Here is a 23,149-nt window from a genome sequence, read left to right on the forward strand (position 1 = left end):
TCCTATAGATATTTGTCATGTAAAATCTCAGTAATTTTGCCATTTTACATTTTGACTGAATTCTTGTTTTAATGAAACTAAATTTTTAAGTTTATTCTTTTATGATGCCAGTGAAGTTTATTCTTTTCTTGGGCAACATACCGTAGATTGGCTTTAACCTTGATGACCGTGAGAACTGGTGTTTAAAGTACTAGATCACTGTAAGGCTATGAAATAGACAAAAATTAACTGAGGTACTCATTTTTGCATATCAAGAGTTTATAAGATGTGAAAGCCTAACACTCTCGTGAGTTAGGGGATTAAACCAGGTTATGTTTGTTTTCATGATAGAAGGAAGCATTTAAGTTACTTAGGATGAAAGATATACATGATGGTGGGCTGCCTGGGTGGTTCTGTCAGTTCAGTGTCCAACTTCGACTCAGGTCATGATCTCATGGTTTGTGAGTTCGAGCCCCATGTCAGACTCTGTGCTGACAGCTCAGAGCCTGGAGCCCACTTCAGATTCTGTGTCTCCCTCTCTCTCTGCCCCTATCCCACTCATGCTCTCCTTTTCTCTCTCTCTCTCTATCTCTCTCTCTCTCTCTCTCTCTCTCTCTTTCTCACTGGGTCAGTGAACTTGTGTGACCAATGTGGGTAGCAGCTTATGTGGAAATGGTCCTACCATAGGTGAGGAGCCTTGAATCTCCTTGAATGTAGGTTTTATACTCGCCTAACTGAATCCACATTGCCAATTACAGGGCAATGTAATTGCTTCATTCCCTGCCCTGCACTTACTTCATCGAAACTACTCTGTGCTTACCCCTTGCCCCAAACCTCTACCTGGGTTTCAGGTAACTTAAAGGGCTTCTAGCTTTTTATTTTATATAGGGATTTATGAATAGCAGAGGATTTCTCCTCTTGGCCTAGAGGTTTCCTAGTTTGGGTTGTTTCTAAGTGGATGACATGGTCCTGGTCAAATATTAGGAAACTTCGTATGGATTATCACTTCTTAGATGTAAATGACTAAATCTGAGAACTTACGGAAATTGCTTATATTCTTAGGGAAAAGCCACAGCTGCCCAACTTTTCCACCTGTGTCACAAAACAAAAATCACACGTGGTAATACCCTAACAAGCCTTCCTTCAATGTAAAGCCCCAGTGCTAATAGATTAGCTAGGCATAGTAAGAATGTAAATGTACTTACAAGAGCCTTGAAGGTCACATAAAGTAGTCTGAATAAGATGTAATGTCTATAGATTGTTATTGGGTATTTTTAAGTACAGGTTAATTTAGTTTAGAATCAATTTATAGCTGGATAAATTTACTTTAGGTTAGTAAGAAAACTAAAGATAATGGCTTGGAGGAACCAACGAAGATAAGAAAATAAGGGAAGGAATCCAGAGATACATGTCTTTGTAGCCGTATCCCCACTGGCCTAAAACACCTACAAAAAAAGAGAGAAGGAAGTGGGTTTTTTCCCCCCACCTATGACAAGAAAGTAACATCAGTGTTGAAAGCAATTCAGATAAGTTCTAGAATAGTGCTATCCAAAAGAATTTTCTATGAGGATGGAAATGTTCTGTATCTGCACTGTCCAGTTATAGCTGCTAGCCACGTGTGGCTCTCCTGAGCACTTAAAGTGTATGATAAGGAACTAGGTATTTAATTTTATTTAATTTTTCTTAGTTTAAATTTAAATAGCCTCATGTGGATGGTGGCTATCATATTGGACATTGCAGCTCTAGAGGATGGCTGAACCTGTAGCAATACCTGAACAAGAAACTGATATAAGAAAACAGGGTTCGAAGTCAGAGAGTCTTTGTAGTAGATGCTGTGAGAGTCCATGAGAAAGCAAATGCAAAAGATAGTCTTATAAAAGTTCAGTTCTTAACCAGAGGGAGAGGAAAAGATACTTCAGGAATATGTTGAAAGGAGGTGCTTTAAATAAATAGAGCTAAAATTGTGGTAAAACTGGCTAAACAAACAATTGGGTATAATGTAATGAAAAAGGAAACCATAAAAGATGGTATGACAGTTGATAGGATGGCAGCTGTAGCCTTCTATACTTGACCTTTTTGATGGACTGACCCTGAAAAAGCTTTGTTCTAAATTTATTTTTTTATTTATTTTAATGTTTGTTTATTTTTGAGAGAGAGAGACACAGCATGAGCAGGGGAGGGGCAGAGAGAGAAGGAGACACAGAATCCAAAGCAGGCTCCAAGCTCTGAGCCATCAGCACAGAGCCCGATGTGGGGCTTGAACCCATGAACCATGATCATGACCTGAGCTGAAGTCAGTTACTGAACCAACTGAGCCACACAGGCGCCCCTGCAAAAGCCTTGTTTTAATGGGTAGCCCCAGAGGGTCATTAACATTAAAGAAATGACAGTTTATGCTTCTTACTTGTAAGGAAGAATCCGTTTTTGAGGGATATAAAGGATACCTAAGGTCCGTGGATAGCAGGGAATTTTTTCTTCTATGTTAGAAAAATCAGATTAGGGGCGCCTGGGTGGCTCAGTCGGTTAAGCGTCCAACTTCGGCTCAGGTCATGATCTCACGGTCCGTGAGTTCGAGCCCCGCGTCAGGCTTTGTGCTGACAGCTCAGAGCCTGGAGCCTGTTTCAGATTCTGTGTCGCCCTCTCTCTCTGACCCTCCCCCGTTCATGCTGTCTCTTCCTGTCTCAAAAATAAATAAACATTAAAAAAAATTAAAAAAAAAAAGAAAAATCAGACTATAGATAAAACTGAACAACCATCTAAGATCTTTCTGATCACTGATGGTACTCAGGTTGAAGTGATTTTCTGTGGTAAAATCCCAGAAGGACATATGTTGGGCAGATGATATGCTATTATAGATGAAAAACTATAGGGAATTATCAATAAAACTACTCAGATGAGAAAACTAATTCAGTAAGGTAGGATATAAAATCAACATATAAAAAATAACTTTTATATAATAAGCAATAAATAGGTGGAAGATTTGTTGGAAGACCCAATTTACAACAGTAACAGAAAAAGAGAATATGCTTAGTAATAAGCATAATGAGAAATAGATAAACCAATAAAGAAAAACCCTGAAAGACACAAAAAGGTAGTAGGTTTAAGCAAATGGAAACTATCCCTTATTTATCTGTTAGGTTGACTCAATATTACAAAGATTTCAGTTCTCTCTAGATTAATTTATAAATTTAATGCTATCCCAAAAGAATGCCAACAAGTTGCTTGTTTTTGTTAACTAGGAAAGTTCAGACTAGGGGTGCCCAGGTGGGTCACTCGGTTAAGCATCTGACTTCAGCTCAGGTCATAATCTCATAGTTCATGGGTTCAAGCCCCACATTGGGCTCTGTGCTGACAGCTCAGAGCCTGGAGCCTACTTCAGATTCTCTGTCTCTCTTTGTCTTCTGCCCCTCCCCTGATTGTGCTCTCTGTCTCTTAAAAATAGACATTAAAAAAAATTTAGAAAAACAAAAGTTCATACCAATGCTTATATGGGAAAATCAACATAAAAATAGCTAAGAAAACTCTGAGGGGAAAAAGTAACCATGAGGGTTTAGTATCTCTACCAGACATTAACATACTCTACAGCCTCTATAGTTAATACAATGTGATTCTGGTGCATGAATAAACACACCAGGGGGAAAGAATAGAAAGTTCAAATGTAGACCTTTATGTAAATGGACATTTAGGATATGATAAAAATGGGATTTCAAATAATTAGAGCAAACAGATTTCTTTTAACAACTGATTAGGCATTTGGAAAATGATAAAATTGGCTCTGAATGTTAAAAAGCATTTTATTTATTTATTTATTTATTTATTTATTTATTTATTTATTTTTTCAATATATGAAGTTTATTGTCAAATTGGTTTCCATACAACACCCAGTGCTCATCCCAAAAGGTGCCCTCCTCAATACCCATCACCCACCCTCCCCTCCCTCCCACCCCACATCAACCCTCAGTTTGTTCTCAGTTTTTAGGAGTCTCTTATGCTTTGGCTCTCTCCCACGCTAACCTCTTTTTTTTTTTTTCCTTCCCCTCCCCCATGGGTTTCTGTTAAATTTCTCAGGATCACATAAGAGTGAAACCATATGGTATCTGTCTTTCTCTGTATGGCTTATTTCAAAAAGCATTTTTAAATAGAGGCAATGAACACACACTCATTTTTAAAACTCTTTTGGAATTCAGTATCTTTGCTGAAAAATAAAAATCAATTTAACCTAAAAGTGAAGTGAAAACATTTTTAAGTACATAGTAGATAAGTGTATTTTACTTTTCATTTAGTGTTTCATAACATGTATTACATTGAACTGCATTTATCTCTGCCAAATAAAGTGACCTTATATTTCCTAGTTTTAGCAAGTGAGTAAATGTTTATAATTTCATATATTAGTTTTGCTATTTTTATTATGAGCTCATTTTTGAGGTACTTATGCCTGAATTAACCTATAATGTTATTTAAGTGATAGACTGTCGAAGACTGTGGAAGAGTTAAAATGGCTTTTCATTTTCTTTTGAGGTGATTACTCTAATTTGAACCATAGTTTCAACATGAAGTTTGAGATGTTCACGTATGCTTTACTTTTGCTAGAGAGAAAATAGTATAAAAGAAGTAGTTCCAAAGTGGTTACATGAGTACAGTATGTAAATTTCCATTGGCTTGAAAATAGTCTCTTCTTACTTAACAGGTTTTCAGCATCCTCAGGAGATTGATGAAAAAAGATTACGTGAACCAACATACTGTTTTATCACCACCACTGAACCATTTCCCCATTTTTTTGTCCTTCTCTACCTAGTTTTTTAATATACTTTTCAGTCTTCTTGTTTTACCTAATAGCTCTTCCTTGTTGACTTACGTGAATATCTGTCCACTGTCCTTGAAAAGTTATTCTGAGTTCTTTTTCATCTTCTTCATTGCTTCCTTTCCTTCTAAATGTGTTTGCTATTATACATATCATATGGTATTTTAATTACTTATTTGCATATCTATTTTCCCCTTAGACTGTGAACTCATTGGGATAAGTCTGTGTCTTATTTATTTTTGTATACTAGTATAATAATAGTACCTGTTTAATGGATTAAGGATTAAAAATTTCTAAAACAGTGTTCCTACAGAATATGTTGTGAACTATGTTATGTGAACTCATCAAAAACTAGCTGAAAATACTGCAGATACAGGAATTTAATTTTGTCAGTGTTTATGTCAGGTATTCCTTAATATTTTTAAGCTTTCTAGTTAGGAAAATATACTAGTTTGTGAAAATTATGTACAATTTTCTTTCTACTTTTAGGAAAAACTGATAAAATATGCAACAGATAGTGAAACAGTGGAACCTGTTATCTCCCAGCTGGTAACGGTGCTTTTGAAAGGTTGCCAGGATGCAAATTCTCAAGCTCGGTTGCTCTGTGGGGAATGTTTAGGGGAATTGGGGGCAGTAGATCCAGGTCGACTAGATTTCTCAACAACTGAAAGCCAAGGAAAAGATTTTACATTTGTGGTAAGTAATGGTAATTTGGGATGACAAGAAGAGTTCTCTGTCCTATTCACATTTCTATATTTCATTTACAAAGAACTGTTCAGGTTATCCTTAGTGGCACCGTGATCTAAACTAGACAATTTAGGTAACTTCTAAATTTTTTCCTTAATACTATTACAGAGATCTACAGCCCAAAACTATAATAAAGTAGGAGTCCAGACTAGTGTGCTGTGTTCTTTTTAAAAAGCTTCCCAACCTAGGGGTGCCTGGTTGGTTGAGCGCCCTACTCTTGATTTCAGCTCAGATCATGATCCCAGGGTCATGGGATCAAGCCCACATTGGGCTCCACGCTGAGTGTGGAGCCTACTTGGGATTCTCTCTCCCTCTCTCTATCTCTCCCTCTCCCTCCCCCTCCCTCTCTCCCTCTCTCCCTCTGCCCCTCTACTCTGCTTGTGTGTGTGCACTCTTTCTTTCAAAAATTAATAAATAAATAAAATGAATAAATAAAAAAGCTTCCAATCTAATGATAATAGTTAAAACCTAATTGATTATTTAAATATTAGAATTTCAACACTGTTGCTAAGTGTTTTCATGGGAAACTAATTTCCCAGGGTGTCCTAATAGTGTATAAAAAGTTGCCATGGTCAAAGAGTTTGGGAAATCCTCTAAAAATAAATCAAACAGAGCATCTGTATCACTTAGTATGCACACTGTCAGTCTCCAAGAGGAGGGTTTGTTAAAATTATTTCTTGGAGTGTCTCAGATGACTGGGCTTCTACAAAATGCAATTGAGGAAATGCTATATATATAATTTTCTGGGGTTTTTTGTTGTTTTCTTACTTGAGAGAGAGCGCGCACAAGCTGGGGAGAGGGACAGAGGGAGAGAACCTTAAGCGCAGCCTTCACGCTGGCATGGAGCCCACTGTGGGCTCAGTCTCCTAACCCTGGGATCATGACTTGAGCCAAAACCAAGAGTTGGGCACTCAACCAACTGAACAACCCAGGTGCCCCTGCAGTTTTCTTTTTAAGGATTAAAATGCAATGCTTGATCTTGGGGTCATTAGTTCAAGGCTCACATTGGGTGTAGCTATTACTTAAAAATAAAATCTTCAACAACAACAGTAAAACAAAAAATGAAACTTGGAGCTTTGCAAAAGTTGAATGATTCAAATGCCCTTTATTAATAGCCTAAACAGCCTTAGGTTGGGCTTCTTTGCTACAGATTATGTTTTAGCCTTGGTACCACACTTAGTTTGACTCTTAATGTCCTTTCCTTTTCTAAGTTAAATTCACTTAGGTAACTAAGTTAAATTAATTACATAAGGCACGGTACAGTGTAAAAAATTGATACACCTTACCTTTGTTTTTTTCTTGTTTTTATTGAGACTGGAGTAGAAGATTCAAGCTTTGCCTATGGATTATTGATGGAACTTACAAGAGCTTACCTTGCGTATGCCGATAACAGTCGGGCTCAAGATTCAGCTGCTTATGCCATTCAGGTAAGAATGTGTATAGTCAGTACTGGTTTTACATTAGTGAATTCTGATAAGTTGTAAATGTATACTTTGGAAACTTATTTTTGTAAACTGTCATTTTCATTATCAAAGATCAAAATTATCATAAGTTCATGATAAAATTTCACAGTACAGAAATGTACCCTCTTAACAAATTATTATAGGTACTTTGGAAAATTTTCTATATATTTATTTAACAAATCTATATGTCTTCACCAAACAAAGAGATCATATTACTTCATGTTCTGTAACTTGATTTTCTTTTGTGTTCAAAAGTCTGTCTTGGGTTATTTTCCATGTCAGTACATAGATCTCTAATTCATTCTTTCCAATGACTTAATATTCAATATGGATGTACCATCCATATTGAATATTAAGTCATTGGAAAGAAATTTATTTAACAAATTTAAGAAATTTATTTAACACATTTAGGATGTATTCAGTGTTTTGCTTTTGGGAGAAATGCTTCAGTGAGCACTTGAGTGAATATATCAATAATATAAACATCTAGAGGTTAAAATATGTCTGAGAGCAAACACAGAATTTACATTTGATAAATTTTATCAAAAAAAGTTTTACCAGTTTATGCTTCCTTGACAAACCTGCATTTTATCAAAATTTTACATCTTTGTCAATGTGACAGATGAAAAATAGTACCATTTTACTTTAGTAGTATTTAATTACGAGAGAGGTATATCATCCTTTATGTATTTATTGCATTTTTGGTGAATTTTTTCTAGATGATCTTTGCCCATTTTTCTTTTGGTATAGAGCTATTTTTTCATTGCTATTTAAGATGTATTTGTATATAACAGAAGTTAACCCTTTGTCAGTCACACACATCATAAATATTTTTCCAGTTTGATGTTCCTTGTCTTTTTTCATGGTATTTTTTTCAATTAAAAATGTCTTTGTTTTGTTAGATATTCAGTTCTGGAATTCATGGTGAGTGGTCTGAGTTTCAGATATAAATTTGGAGGTATTCATTGTAGAGATGGTATCTAAAATTATGATCCTGGATGTGTTCTTGGAGGGAGTACAGGTGAAAAGATTCTGGTAATTGAGCCCTGGACATTGAGAGGTCAGTGAGAAGAGGAGGGAACAAGTAAGAAAACTGAGAAGGAACTGTCAGTAAGGTAGGAGAATGTGGTGTTCCAGAAGACAAGAAAGTGTCTATAAAGGAGAGTGGAAGAATGAGATAGTAGCTGGGAAGGAAGGAGGAATGCAGATAGGAAAAATAACAGATGTTTATATGTTGCTTGGGAACAATTCAGCAGAGTGGAGAATATGATAATGTAAGGAGAGAATTAATCGAATACTTTTTTTTCCCGTTTTTTTTAAATTTATTATTTTTTTAATATGAAATTTATTGTCAAATTGGTTTCCATACAACACCCAGTGCTCATCCCAACAAGTGCCCTCCTCATTGCCCATCACCCACTTTCCCTTCCCTTCCACCCCCCCCATCAACCCTCAGTTTATTCTCCGTTTTTAAGAGTCTCTTATGAATGGATAAAGAAATTGTGGTTTATATACACAATGGAATACTACTTGGCAATGAGAAAGAATGAAATATGGCCTTTTGTAGCAACGTGGATGAACTGGAGAGTGTTGTGCTAAGTGAAATAAGTCATACAGAGAAAGACAGATACCATATGTTTTCACTCTTATGTGGATCCTGAGAAACTTAACAGAAGACCATGGGGGAGGGGAAGGAAAAAAAAAGTTAGAGAGGGTGGAATACTATTTTTAATAGGCAAAGAGTTGTGGAGTATAGTTTGCAAGTGGGAGGGGTAGCCTTAATTAAAAACAAAAGCAAGTCATCTGTAGTAAGAGGAGAGAAAGTGTATGGGCTCTGCTGCTGATAATGCCAGGCTGGATAGGTATGTGGGTGGAAGTTGTGGAGGTCTTTTTGGATTCCTTCTGTGTTTTTCAATTAAATATGAAGCAAAGTCTGCAACTGTAAGTATACTGATCTTTTTGAAAGTATAAATGGTGACCCCCAAAAAGAATTGCTGATCTCCCTAATTAAAAGAGGCTTTTTATTAACTAAAGTGACTTTGCCAAACATCAAAAAAAGCTGGCTTCAAACAAAATTTTAATAATATTTAAAAAAACTTTTTAACATTTATTTATTTTTGAGAGACAGACAGATCATGAGCAGGGGAAGGGCAGAGAAAGAGGGAGACACAGAATCCGAACCAGGCTCCAGGCTCTGAGCTTTTAGCATGAGATCATGCCCTGAGCCGAAGTCGGATGCTTAACCAACTGAGCCACCCAGGCGCCCCTAAAAATATTTTAAAATTAAATGAAAATGGGTTCTGGATATTTCTGTATTTGAATTTTTCATATATTTCCTTACTTTTACTAAAATACACTAATATAAGTATAAAGTACATATTTTGCTAGACAGTTCTTATAGTACATCTATTACATATGGTCATTTTCAGTGGACTTGAAAGGGCTCAGGTGATAGAAGATATAATATCCTAACATATTTGTTTTGTTTTGAATATTGATACTAGAGCCAAAGATTTTTTTTCTTCATTTATAAAATATCATTTATTTTATTTTCAGGAAAGTAAAATATAACCATTTAATTTGAGGACTTGAATAGTAGAGTGGTCTTTAATGTTTGCATTTATTTTTCACAATTTTTTTTTAAGTAAACTCTACCCCCAATGTGGGTTTTGAACTCTCAACCTTGAAATCAAGAGTCACAGGTTCTGCTGACTGAGCCAGCCAATTCACAGTTTTGAGCTCGGTATTTTATACCTAGAATTTGAGATACCTTGAATTTTTAAAACTATTTTGGATTTGTAGTGGCTTTCATTAAAATTCAGAAAAGATTAAATTCTAAAAATCATACTTGTGCAAATATAGACATTTCCAGTGTTTCCTCCAAATAGCTCTTAATCTTATTTCACGTATATATTACATATATAGAACACAAACTTCCTTCATGTTCAAGTACTACCACAGCTTTGGGACCTTTACTAAGCTACCTAAATGGTTTTAAGCATTGAAATACATGTCCTAAGTAAGTTCACAACTTTTATAATTCTATATATTTTTAAATTATTTTTGTAACTATTATGTGTAGAATGTTGATGATCAGAAAGGTTTATCTACTTCACTGAAGATTTACAAATGTAAAATATGTATTTGTAGGAGTTACTTTCTATTTATGACTGCAGAGAGATGCAGACTGATGGCCCAGGTCACCAGTTGTGGAGGAGATTTCCTGAGCATGTTCGGGAAATCCTGGAACCTCATCTAAATACTAGGTCTGTACACTCGTTAAAACAATTTTTGTAAAATTGTTTTTAACATTATAAAATTAATGTTATTTTTGATGTAACTTTTTACCGTTAAAAGTATTTTCAGTATGTCTAATAATGTATTTTCCACTGTGAATATGCCTATAATCTTGTCAAAAACTACAGTTTGCGCATTGGTTAAATTCTATAATTTTAATTATTTAAAATTTATTAAAGCTAAAAGGATTGATTTTTCTGTTTCAGTCAGTAATACTTTGAAAATCTACTTTAAATTAAATATGAGTTTAAGTTCTTGATAGGTGTAATTAATATAGAAACTTAAAAATTTAAAGCTAGTTCCAAAGTCATTAGCAAACCCCAGTTAGAGATTAGGTTTTCACCCTTCACCTCCTCATGAAGATATTTTCTCCCTCTACTTTTTAAAAAAGTATATTGTAATCTCTTTAAATTTTAATAATTTTGTTAACACTGATTGAATCTATAAAATTATAAATTAATTTTAGTTAGAAACTATGATTTGAAGTATACTAGGTCACATGCTTATCAGATATGTGACCATGTATAAATTATTTTACTTCTTTGAGCATTGGTACAGTGCCTGGCCTTGTTTGCTAGTTACCTCTTTATATTTAGAAACTTTTTTTTTTTAAGTCAGCCCAAGCAGCAGCAGGGTAGAAGAGGGGCAGTGAGAGAGAGAATCATAAGCAGGCTCCATGCTCAGCGCAGAGCCTAGTGTTGGGGGGCTTGATCCCATGATGCTGGGATGCTCAACTGACTGAGTCACCCAGGCACCCCATAAAACCTTTTAAATTTAGAGCCTTTTATATGTAGAAACAGAGGGATGTAGCTGGTAAAGATAGTGGGGCAAAGGAGTGGGTAGAGAATATTAATGAGAGTTCTTGAAGTGAAGGACCATAAAGACCAAGCTGGTTAAGGAAAGAGGTAATGAAAGGAAGGTGTTACAGATCAAGAGAGTTTAGCATGGTCAAGGGATAGAAGATCTAAGTGATGAAGAGCCAATGTGTTAGCATAACTGGGTAATGGGAAATTTAGGAGGAAACTAGGGCTATAGAGTAAGATATCTAAATAGTTCATTTTGGAAGTGAAGAAGTTTCTTTGTATTGACAAGGAAGCCCTGATAAAGAAGTAGAGGAGAAAGTCATTGAGAAGGTTTGAGTTTGATTAGATGGTATAGACAGACACTGAAGTCACTCAGGGTGGTAGACTTTGGAAAGAAAGAAAACACTGAGAGATGTACTAAAGCTATCAGTGAGTTTGATTATCACTGAATTTGGTGAATGCCCATAATGAAGAGCAAAGAATGGTATGTCTGGGTGTCTTGAACCTCAAAGGAACAAGTCATTATTACACAAGAATGAAATTGGAAGGATCTAAAAGGAGCATTGAGAGGTAGGAGGAGACACACTCAAATACGTTGAAGTACTTGGGGTATGCAAGAATGATCTCCTACCCCATTATTAAGGATATAGGAAAAGCAGTGTCTTTAACCATATTTGAATAAAGGCAAGTCAGTAGTGGGGTAGTCAGTGAAGGAGTTGAAATAGTTTCTTAGATGTTTTATACTAAAGTTCTAAACAGGTGGATATATATTTATATACTTTTTAATAAACAAATTTTCAAAATTACAGATATAAGAGTTCTCAGAAGTCAACAGATTGGTCTGGAGTAAAGAAGCCAATTTACTTAAGTAAATTAGGTAATAACTTTGCAGAATGGTCAGCATCTTGGGCAGGTTATCTTATAACAAAGGTAAGAGAACTCTGATCAGAATTAGTTAACTGAACAGAAATTCTAAAGGAAACCAGAACATCTATCTGAATATATGTAGCACAAATAGTAGCTATTGAAGTATTTGTGCTGATAGTGATAGACATTTTTGTAGAAAGCATTCACTAATAGAAAGTAACAGTTTCTCTACTGTTACTAGTTTCTGGGTAAAATGGTAATTATTTTATCAAGCACATTACTATGATTTTTTGCAAAATGTCTATTATGTCTGTTCATTTTACATTGTGAAACGATACTGTTTAAAAGATGTAAATGGATTTTGAAGGCTTATTACATAATAAAAAGATTTTTTTATATAATAAAAAGATATATCATCCCTTTGTGGCTTTTTCTAAAAGAGGATACATTATCTGAACTTCATCCGAAATAAAAATAAACATTTATAAGAAATGAAACTTCATGAAAAAGTAGAGGTATATTTCTGATGTTTTCCTACTATGAGATTTTTACATGCCTGACAGAAAGGTTCTGTGTGTTCCAAGAAATGTTTAAGGCATATTTAAAATTTACAACTTTAGTTTTTAATTCATATTTCTATTTTTAAAAATATTATTATAATAATTTTTATCTGATAATTTCAAGAAAGTTTTTCATGTTTTTATGAACATACTGACCATATATTATGTAAAATGTAGAATACCATTGCATTAATTACTTCCAGATCTGGAATCTTTAATTTAGCTTAGGTTGTTGTTGTTGTTAAGTGAGGTATTTATATTTGAGAAGGAAAAAAATCTTTAAATTTTATAAGAGACCAGTAATGTTGGCAAATCTAAGGTTAGAGCATACCAATAAAACTTGATTGTAATCCCAAGTAATTTAGTTTTCTGTTTCTTTCATTTTTTTCCTGTAGTTAATCACTGTTTATTACTTATTAAAAATGTGAGTCTTATACTTAATGTACTGACCCAGAGTATACATTTTGGTTACTCATGTGTGTGTTCAAGGAGTTAATATGCTGAATTTAATGTTAGCTAAATAAAATATACTGTAATTAGGGAGGTTAATCTGTAACAAAACATGATGCATCCATAAATTAATGGTTGGCGGGGAAGGCCATTTATTTTGAAGTGGTTGACATTGTCTGTAGGGGTCGCAGCAGTTCAGGCTGCGAGTTATTTAGAGTGACCAAATAGGTGGTGCCTCTAAATAAGAGAATACCCACTCTGCAATGATAAATTATCGTGTGTGTGTGTGTGTGTGTGTGTGTGTGTGTGTGTGTATGTGTTTACATTAATCAATAGAATAAAATGTATAAAATTACTTAACTGTCCCTAAACCATTTGGGTTTACAGGTTCGGCATGATCTTGCCAGTAAAATCTTCACCTGCTGTAGCATTATGATGAAACATGATTTCAAAGTGACTATCTATCTTCTTCCACATATTCTAGTGTATGCCTTGTTGGGTTGTAATCAAGAAGATCAGCAGGAGGTGAGAGATGCCTTTTAATTGGTTTCTGTTTGTCTAAACATTTGTCTGATGTAATTAGTATTAGAAAAGCTACATATTAGGAAATGTATATCAGTATATGGCTATGTATGTACATGTCTAAATGCCTGAAAATCTTTTTTAACCTTTTATTGATCAAAGAATTATATAATGCTTAGTATAGAAAATTAGTATATATTGTAGGGGCACCTGTCAGTTAAGTGTCCTACTTTGGCTCAGGTCATGATCTCACGGTTCCTGAGTTTGAGCCCTGCAGTCGGTGCAGAGCCTGCTTCAGGCACTCTGTCTCCCTCTCTCTCTCTGCCCCTCCCCAGCTCACACACTTACTCTCTCTCTCTCAAAAATAAACATTAAAAAATATATACATATTAATATGCCCCAGTATACATAGAACTTTTTGACAAAAGAGTACGTAAGAAATTACTGATAGTGTTTTACTGACATAAGAAATTACTGAAAGTAAACAGTAATGTGGATTAGGATAGGGGAAGGAGAATATTTTACTACTGCTTTTATTTTTAAAATTTTTTAAAAATGTTTATTTTTGAGAGAGAGAGACAGAGCATGAGCAGGGGAAGGAAAGAGAGAGAGGAACACACAGAATCCGAAGCAGGCTCCATGTTCTGAGCTGTCAATGCAGAGCCTCACACAGCGGTTGAACTCATGAACCACCAGATCATGACCTGAGCTGAAGTCAGATGCTTAACCGACTGAGCCACCTAGGCATCTCTACTTTTTGTTTTATGATATTTTGTAAAGTTTAATTTTTTAACCACATACATATAGCAGTTTTTTAATAATTATTTTTAATGGCATAAAGAGCATATTACTATGTTCTTAATGTAAAAATTGAATTATACAAGTAAAAGTGTGCCCTTTGACTGCCATTCCTGATCCCATACTTCCAGAAGTCATCACTGATATTAATTTGATGTGTATATTTTTATTTTTGAGAGAGAGAGAAAGAGAGAGAGGCAGAGAGAGGGAGACACAGAATCCGAAGCAGGCTCCAGGCTCTGAGCTGTCAGCACAGAGCTAGCTGCGGGACTTGAACCCACGAACCGTGAGATCATGACCTGAGCCAAAGTCGGACACTTAACCGACTGAGCCACCCAGACTCCCCAATGTGTATATTTTTAGACCTTTTTATTTTTTATTTATTTTTATTTATTTATTTTTTATTTTTTAATTTTTACATTTATTTATTTTTGAGAGACAGAGCACAAGTGGGGGAGGGGCAGAGAGAGAATGAGACAAAATCCGAAGCAGGCTCGAGGCTTTGAGCTGTCAGCGCAGAGCCCGATGTGGGGCTCGAACTCAAACCGCAAGATCATGACCTGAGCTGAAGTCGGACACCTAACCGACTGAGCCACCCAGGTGCCCCATGACATTTTTATTTTTTAATGCAATTGGTTCTGTTTTGGTTTTCTTTTTTTTTTTATTCTATATTGTGTTTTAATATATATATATAATTTACTGTCAAATTGGTTTCCATACAATATCCAGTGCTCATCTCAACAAGTGCCCTCCTCAATGCCCATCACCCACTTTCCTCTCTCCCCCACCCCCCATCAACCCTCAGTTTGTTCTCAGTATTTAAGAGTCTCTTATGGTTTGCCTCCTTCCCTCTCTGTAACTTCCCCCCCCCCCCCCCCCACTTCCCCTCCCCCTGGTCTTCTATTAAGTTTCTCAGGATCCACCTAAGAGTGGTTTTGGTTTTCTTTTATGGCATCATTGTAGATAATTGTTCTGTAACTTGCTTGTTTTCTTTTTTTATTTACCAATATATATTTATTGAACCACCCTTTTTAAAATTAATGCTGTATAATATAGTACTTCGATTTTATACTTGTACCATTGTTTATTGCCATAATAATGATTATTTCCAAGTTTTTGTTTTTACAATGCCATGGTGAGCATCATGGCAATTCTTACTTGTGAAAGAGTTTTGTGTATGTGTGTTGAGGGTATATTCCAAAAAATAGAATTGTTGGGTTATATGGTAGGTACATTTAAAATTTTATTAGAGACTATAAAATTACCAATACTGACTTACAGTTGCCTTAGAGTACTTTGTCTTATAAGTTAGATAGTAGTAAAATGATAGTATATAGACCTATTATTAACCATAAAATGAGTTCTTCTTAGGTTTATGCAGAAATTATGGCAGTTCTAAAGCATGATGATCAGCATACCATAAATACCCAAGACAGTGCATCTGATCTGTGTCAACTCAGTACACAGACTGTGTTCTCCATGCTTGACCATCTCACACAATGGGCAAGACACAAATTTCAGGCACTGAATGCAGAGAAATTTCCACAAAGCAAATCAAACAGAGATAAGGTAGACTCAATAGGTGAGTCATAACATGTGTTTATTTTATTCACTTAATTATTAACCAATTAACTCCTTCCTGTATCAGTTCTGTAATTTAAGCATTAGCTTTTTAAAGACCTGTGTTTTCTTGTACACCTTTTTTCATCCTAAGGTAGCCTTTTCACTGAGAAAAAGAGAATTTATAGTCATAAAACCTCTTTAAATTCTACTCTCACTTCCTTAGAAAGACACGTGCCTCATTTTTCATTGTATAATATAGGATTAATATTATCTTATTTAGAAGACTGAGGATTAAATGAAATGATGAATGTATATATTGTACAGTGTGAAATAAATGACATGTTAATATTGTTAGTAACTGACTCCTCACTGCTAACCCATTTACTCTGTCTTCTCAGTATATTGGGTGTATTTACTCTGTGTCCCTTCAGTGTACTGTGTGTGTATACACATACATATATATACATACACATATACATACATGTACGTATATGTGGTAAAGTGTTTGTTATCCTTTTTCACTTGTGAAATACTCTTTGCAGTTTTTTTCACATGTTTTAAATTTCAAGAGAGATTTAATTTCATTTTATGGCCTATTTCTGTTTTCCATTTTTTATTCATTTCATTCATTTTATTTTTTTGTTTTTCCTGTCTCTGGTAGTGTTTGGTATTCAGCAAACTCTCCAAATATGCTTGATATGCATTACTACATCACACCCTGCTATACCAAACGTGCATTTTTTTCCCTGTGATATTACAGCTCCCACTAAGGTGGAGTTTCATTAGAGTTAAAAATAACACCTACCCCTAGGATAGAAGCATTTGCTAAGAATTAGACTCATTCTACTTCTGAATACCTCAGCAATTTTAATAGAAATGTCATGTTTTACCTCCTACATTTTGAGGTTAATTGAAAAATTGACCAACAGTCCTTAAAGAGACCTTCACTTATGCAGTCCTCAGTTTGTGAGCATCTCCCTCTTGTTCATATACCTGTGGAAACCACGTACATTCCTGTTGTTAAGCACAAGAATTTGTTATTTTTCTAACAGTTTTTTTGGACTTTCAAACAAATATCTGCGGGATTGTTTCTCTTAGGACTGTGGCTAGTTATTAATGTATTTTCCATTGGTTTAACAATTACATGTTCATTCCTGTTTCTGCACATGAAAATGTCACTGGAAAACTAAGTCTGAACTTTATCACTATTCCTACTAACATTGCAAGGGAAATACTAGCTTTTAAGAATAACATTTGTAATGGTTCAAAAGTACAATATCTTTGGAGTCCCTGGGTGGCTCAGTCAGTTAAGCGTGCAACTCTTGATTTTGGCTCAGGTCATGATCTTGTGGTCATTAGATTAAGCCCCCATGTAGCACTGGGTACTGGACTTGGAGCCTGCTTAAGATTCTCTCTCTCTCTCTCTCTCTCTCTCTCTCTCTCTCACTCTCACTCTCTCACTCTCTTTCTCTCTCTCTCTCTCTCTCTCCCCCTCCCTCCCCCCTCTCTCTCTCTCCCTCCCCCTTTCCCCCCGCCCCTCCCCCCAAAACAAAAACAAAAGTACAATATTTTTAACATCTCTCATAATTTGAATGATCTACAGATTTTGATGGAATCAAGGACTTATTTTACGTATAACTTCTTTTAAATTTACCATCTTGATTCTTTAAATTTTGAAGAAATTTATAAGTGTTAAAGTGTTTTACTTTGAATTTTCATTAAAGTAGTTGCTGTTGTATACATAGCAACATAGGAAAAAATAGCCTGTTAACAATTCTAAACTTTATTTTATTTTATTTTTCCAATATATGAAATTTATTGTCAAATTGGTTTCCATACAACACCCAGTGCTCATCCCAAAAGGTGCCCTCCTCAATACCCATCACCCACCCTCCCCTCCCTCCCACCCCAACAATTCTAAACTTTAAAAAGCAAGCTATTTCTATAATTCTGCTGTTTCCCTACTGTTATACACTATTAGTGGTTTTATAATTATCATTAATAAATAACTCATTTTTGTATCTTTTGTATCTTTTCAGTATTTAGTACATTTGTTTAGTTTTTTGGTTTTTTTTAAGTTTTATTTAAATTCCAGTTACAACATACAAGGTAATATTAGTTTCAGGTGTACAGTATAGTGATACAGTACCTCCATACATTGGTGCTCATCGTAACAAGTGCACTCCTTAATCTTCATCACCTCTTTCACCCATCACCGTCTCACCTCCTCTCTAGTAACCACCAGATTCTTCTCTATAGTTAGGAGTTTGTTTTGTGGTTTGCCTCTCTTTTTTTTTTTTTTTGTCCTTTGCTCATTTCTTTTGTGTCTTAAATTCCACATATGAATGAACTCATATGGTATAATACAGATTTACATTTAATCCTCACAACAACATTGTAAAGAAGGAAGGACAATTCTAATATTTCCCTTATATATATGGGGAAATAGAAGCTCAAATAAGTTAAATAACTGTCCAAGGTAAGGTAAGTAATAATGGTGGGAGTTGGAGCAAGAATCCTTTGAGCAATCATCCTACTGGTAGTTACATTCTAAGCATGATATTCTTAATACATTTCTGTTAACTTATTTAGTGAATGAAATTGAATTTAAAATGAATAAATAGGAATTTAAATCGACACTTTTAAAATTTCATGTTGTAAGTCTTTACTCAATTGTCTTTTTATAATCTAGTATCTACTGCGGATTATGAAGACTATCAGAGTGTAACTCGTTTTCTAGACCTCATACCTCAGGATACTCTGGCAGTAGCTTCCTTTCGCTCCAAAGCATATACACGCGCTGTAATGCACTTTGAATCATTTATTACAGAAAAGAAACAAAATATTCAGGAGCATCTTGGATTTTTACAGGTTTGAAATTAATACATTAAACTTAATGTTGTTTAATATTGCTGATCTTTTATGTTTATATCGTTCATTTTATTGAACATTTTATTGAGTGTTTTAGATGCTGTGCTATGTACTAGATATTTATAAGCACTTTAGATACTTGCGGATTAGTGGGGAGAGATAAACATCCGTTTGGTGTAATACTAGTTGTGCCCTGAGGAAAGGCACTTATGTGTGGGGTGGGGCGGGGTGGGAGATGGAAATATGTGAGCAAGGAATTAGTACAGGCTCTTTGGAGATCTTGTCTAAGCTGGGTCTTAAAGAATGGATGGTAGATATGTAAAAGAAGGGGTCAAGATATTTCAAACAGGGGCATCCATATGGAGTTGGCAAAAGTGTGGAGTTGGGAAAGAACGTGGTGTATGGTAAAGAGTAAAGTGTCAGTTTGGGAATGGCAGAAGAATGATAAAGATTTGGACAGAGGAAAGATAAAACATAGAGGACCTTTTAAGTTGTCCAAAATTCTTAGGTGATTTGAACCAGGGAAGTGCAATGGAAGAAATGACTATGGCATTCATGGAGGGAGGGTTTGAAAGAGCCATGATGCAAGGGAAGCAAGCCATTGTTATTCTCATGAGAAATGTGGGCCTGAATTTGGGGGTGAGTGGGAAGGGGGATGTGCTGGTTGTAACAGGAATTGGGCATGACAGTGCTAGTGAAATAATGGTTTAGGTGATAAAATTTTGATTGTGTAGGGAAAGGGGAGAAAAAAGGCAGATGGGGCTAATACAGTGGGATTAAAAAAGAGGCCAAAATGAGGGGCACCTGGGTGGCTCAGTATGTTGAGCATCTGACTCTTGATTTCAGCTCAGGTCATGAGCCCAAGGTAATGGGATCCAGCCCCGTGTCAGGCTCCATGCTGAACATGGAGCCTGCTTGGGATTCTCTCTCTCTGCATCTCTCCCCTGCTCATGCTCTCTCTCTCTCCCTGTTAAAAAAAAAAAAGTCAAAATTGATAGACTTTTTCCAAGTTGAAAAGCAAAAGGCAGTGAGAAACTTAAAAATTAGTAGCTTGTAGTGTTTTTTTTTTTAAGTTATTCATTTAAGTAATCTCCACGCCCAGCGTGGGGCTTGAACCCAAAACCCTAAGATCAAGAGTCACATGCTCCTCCAACTAAGCCAGCCAGGTACCCCAGTACTTTGTAGTATTTGGATGAATATTAGCCTCCTCCTGTCTATTTTTCTCCTTGTCTAGCTTTGAGTCTATTTTCATTATTAAATTCATTCCCTTACAAAGATGTTTAACTCCCTTGTCTTTTCACCCACTGTGTGATACTCACTTTGTAAAATACCATCCCTGGATAAACTCAAGCCATCTGCTTTCTCAATGTCTGCATTTAAGCAATTGAACATTGCTGGAGAAAAATCACACAGTGGGTTTTGAACTACTTTTGCTTTAAGTTTATAATCTGAGATTTCAGCAGTACTCTTTAACACTGCCTTCAGTCCTGTGTTTCTTTAATAGCCTACCTTCCTGCTCTTCAAGATTATTATTTCTTATCTTCTCATTTCTCTGTTTCCTCACCTACTCTTAACTGGTAATCTTGCTTATTGTCATTAAGAAAATGAAGCCAGAGGCACCTGGGCGGCTCAGTCAGTTAAGCATCTGACTCTTGGTTTCAGCTTAGGTCACAATCTCACTGTTTCATGAGTTTGAGTCAGAATCTGTGCTGACCTTGCCAAGCCTGCTTGGGATTCTCTCTCTCTCTTTTTCTCTCTCTGCCCCTCCCCTGCTCACGCTGTCTCTGTCTCTCTCAAAGTAAATAAATAAACTTAAAAAAAAAAAAAGAAAAGAAAATGAAGCCAAATGTCTACCAAATTTGAAAATACACTGACTTCTGCACCATATCATTTTTTTTTTCTCTTCTGTTATTCTTGAAGAAGGATCCCTTCCTGTCAAAATTCAATCCTTCTACTTGTGCTCTTTATTTCAGTCCTTCAGATATTCCTGGTTTCTCTAAAATCAGTAATTTATCTTCCTCAACCCGAGTATATAGACATACTCTGGTATCTTCCCTTAATTTTTTTTTTTTTCTCACATGCCTACAAGTGAGTGGGAGAGGGGGAGGGACAGAAACAGAGGGAGACAGAGAATCTTAAGCAGTCTTCACTCCCAGCCCTAGACAGAGCTTGATCTCACAACCATGAGCCAAAATCGAGAATCAGATGATGGACTGAGCCACCCAGGCGCCCCCATCTTAATTTTTAATAATTCCCTTGGTCTTACATTCCCCTTCAGATACTTCCCATCTCTGTTTCCCTACATAGCCAGTTTTAAAAGAACTGTTTATCTTCCCTATACTTTACTTTCCATTCATTTTTTGACCATCCCAACATGACTTCTATCTCCATTCCACTGATAACTACTCTTACTCAGAAAATCCGTGGCCTCTATATTGCCAAATCCAATAAATGCTTCTTAGTTCTCATTTTCTTAATTTCACAGAATCATTTGATCACTCCTTTTTCATTAAGACGTTTGCTTTTATTTCATGGCTTCTGGGATATCACATTGCCCAGTTTCCTTTAAACTACTCTGCTTTCTCGGGACGCCTGGGTGGCTCAGTCGGTTGAGCTTTCGACTTCCACTCAGGTGATCTCGTGGTTTGTGAATTTGAGCCCGCGTCAGGCTCTGTGCTGACAGCTCAGAGCCTGGAGCCTGCTTTAGATTCTGTGTCTCCCTCTCTCTTGGCCCCTCCCCCACTCATGCTCGCTCGCACACGCGTGCTCTCTCTCTCAAAAATAAATAAACGTTAAAAAAAAAAGTTTAAAAAAAACAAAAAAAGAATAAACTATTCTGCTTTCTCTTCTCAGTTTTATTTGTTAGTTCTTTGCCTAGTAATATACTAGTACTCCTGTCTCCTACCCTGGCCCTTTCTCTTCTTTCTATTCATTTCCTAGAGCATGCCATCTTTTCCCCTGCCTTTAAAGGACATCTTTGTGCTAACTGCTCCCAAATTTTTATCTTCAACTTGAATATTTCCTTCGAACTCAGATTTGAGGCATCTCCCTATCAGTATATTAAAATACTTGTTTAAAAATTTTATAAATTTTAAAATGCAAACACTTACAAACTGTATTCAACAGAATTTATCATAAGTTGTATTTAAAGAGAGTTCAGAACCTTAAAGTTCTTTGTGACTCTCATCAATAGCAATTACTAATGTAGATTTATATTTTAAGTGGAACAAGAGTGTTAAGATAATAAAATGTCTGTAAATAAGTTTATAATTTTACTGTGAAATCTGTCTTGAAGCAAATACTTACTGTTGCTTTGAGAAAAATTCTCATGTGCTCTATTCACATAAACTGGTGGTTTTACAATTTTAGTTCGGGTTGTGTTTTTTTCTCTTATTTGATTGTTTTTTAATGGTTGAACAAAGAAATTGTATGCTGCTATGCATGAACCTGATGGAGTGGCTGGAGTAAGCGCAATTCGAAAGGCAGAACCATCTCTGAAAGAACAGATCCTTGAACATGAAAGCATTGGCTTACTGAGGGATGCCACTGCTTGTTATGACAGGGCTATTCAGCTAGAACCAGACCAGGTAAGATAATAAATGAAAGGCAACATAATGAAAAGAGCCCTGAACAAGGAACTCTGGAAACCTTTGTTTCAATACTGTCTCTACTAGTGTCTGGAAAATATTTAATCATCTCTGAGCTTGAGTTTCCTGATTGATGTAATTAGACATGTGCTAGAGGATCTCAAAAATCTCTTCCCATGCCAAATTTCTGTGACCTTAGAAATCCCCCAAATGAATGATGTGTGTTGAGGAGTATATTTATATTAATGTGTGCTCATTTGCTTTAAAATTTATACAATTTTTGTTTGCAATTAAAAGTATCAATTTGACATACATTTTTTAATAATAACAATTTACAGCCTAGGAAACATTTTCAGATTTTATATGCCCCCTACCAACCTTTATGAATTTCTGAAATGGTCCCTTAGAAATACTAAGCTATAATTAAAATGGGGGTGTGTTAACATATCTCCTGTTTACTGGGACAGGAAGGGAATTTAGAATTCTTGATTTATGATCTTGGCTTAGATTCTCTCTAATCTTACAGTATTGTTTTTTGTTGTATTTTACATGTTCATTTTCTCAGAAGCTCATACAGGATCCTTATTTTTCACAATCTTGTTTTCAATTTTAAAGAATATTGCATAACCCTATATAACTTTTTAGTTACTACAGCCCTAAATCTATTTTAATGTTATGTGCTTTGAGTTTTAATTTTTGTGTGAGAAATAGTATGGTAAATAATCTTTAAACAAAATATTAAAGAGTACTCATTACATTTATATTTGATTTGCACCAAAAATTAAACCAAATCTGGAAAAAATAATAAATTCACTGTGAGAATTTTTTAGGTTGTCTGTGT

At 35.4% G+C, this 23,149-nt stretch overlaps 1 protein-coding gene across 1 annotated transcript in view; it reads left to right on the plus strand.

Annotated features, from left to right (window-relative positions):
- The window catches only part of ATR (ATR serine/threonine kinase), a 101,239-nt gene that overhangs the window by 39,910 nt on the left and 38,180 nt on the right, over positions 1 to 23,149 (plus strand). The window contains 8 exon segments of the mRNA XM_027061684.2: positions 5,270 to 5,476; positions 6,841 to 6,954; positions 10,141 to 10,256; positions 11,900 to 12,020; positions 13,355 to 13,492; positions 15,659 to 15,869; positions 18,543 to 18,721; positions 22,144 to 22,308. Of these exon segments, the coding sequence (XP_026917485.2) occupies positions 5,270 to 5,476; positions 6,841 to 6,954; positions 10,141 to 10,256; positions 11,900 to 12,020; positions 13,355 to 13,492; positions 15,659 to 15,869; positions 18,543 to 18,721; positions 22,144 to 22,308 (1,251 nt within the window).

Source organism: Acinonyx jubatus, chromosome C2 (assembly GCF_027475565.1).
Source record: "Acinonyx jubatus isolate Ajub_Pintada_27869175 chromosome C2, VMU_Ajub_asm_v1.0, whole genome shotgun sequence".
In the NCBI taxonomy this organism is placed as follows: Eukaryota; Metazoa; Chordata; class Mammalia; order Carnivora; family Felidae; genus Acinonyx; species Acinonyx jubatus.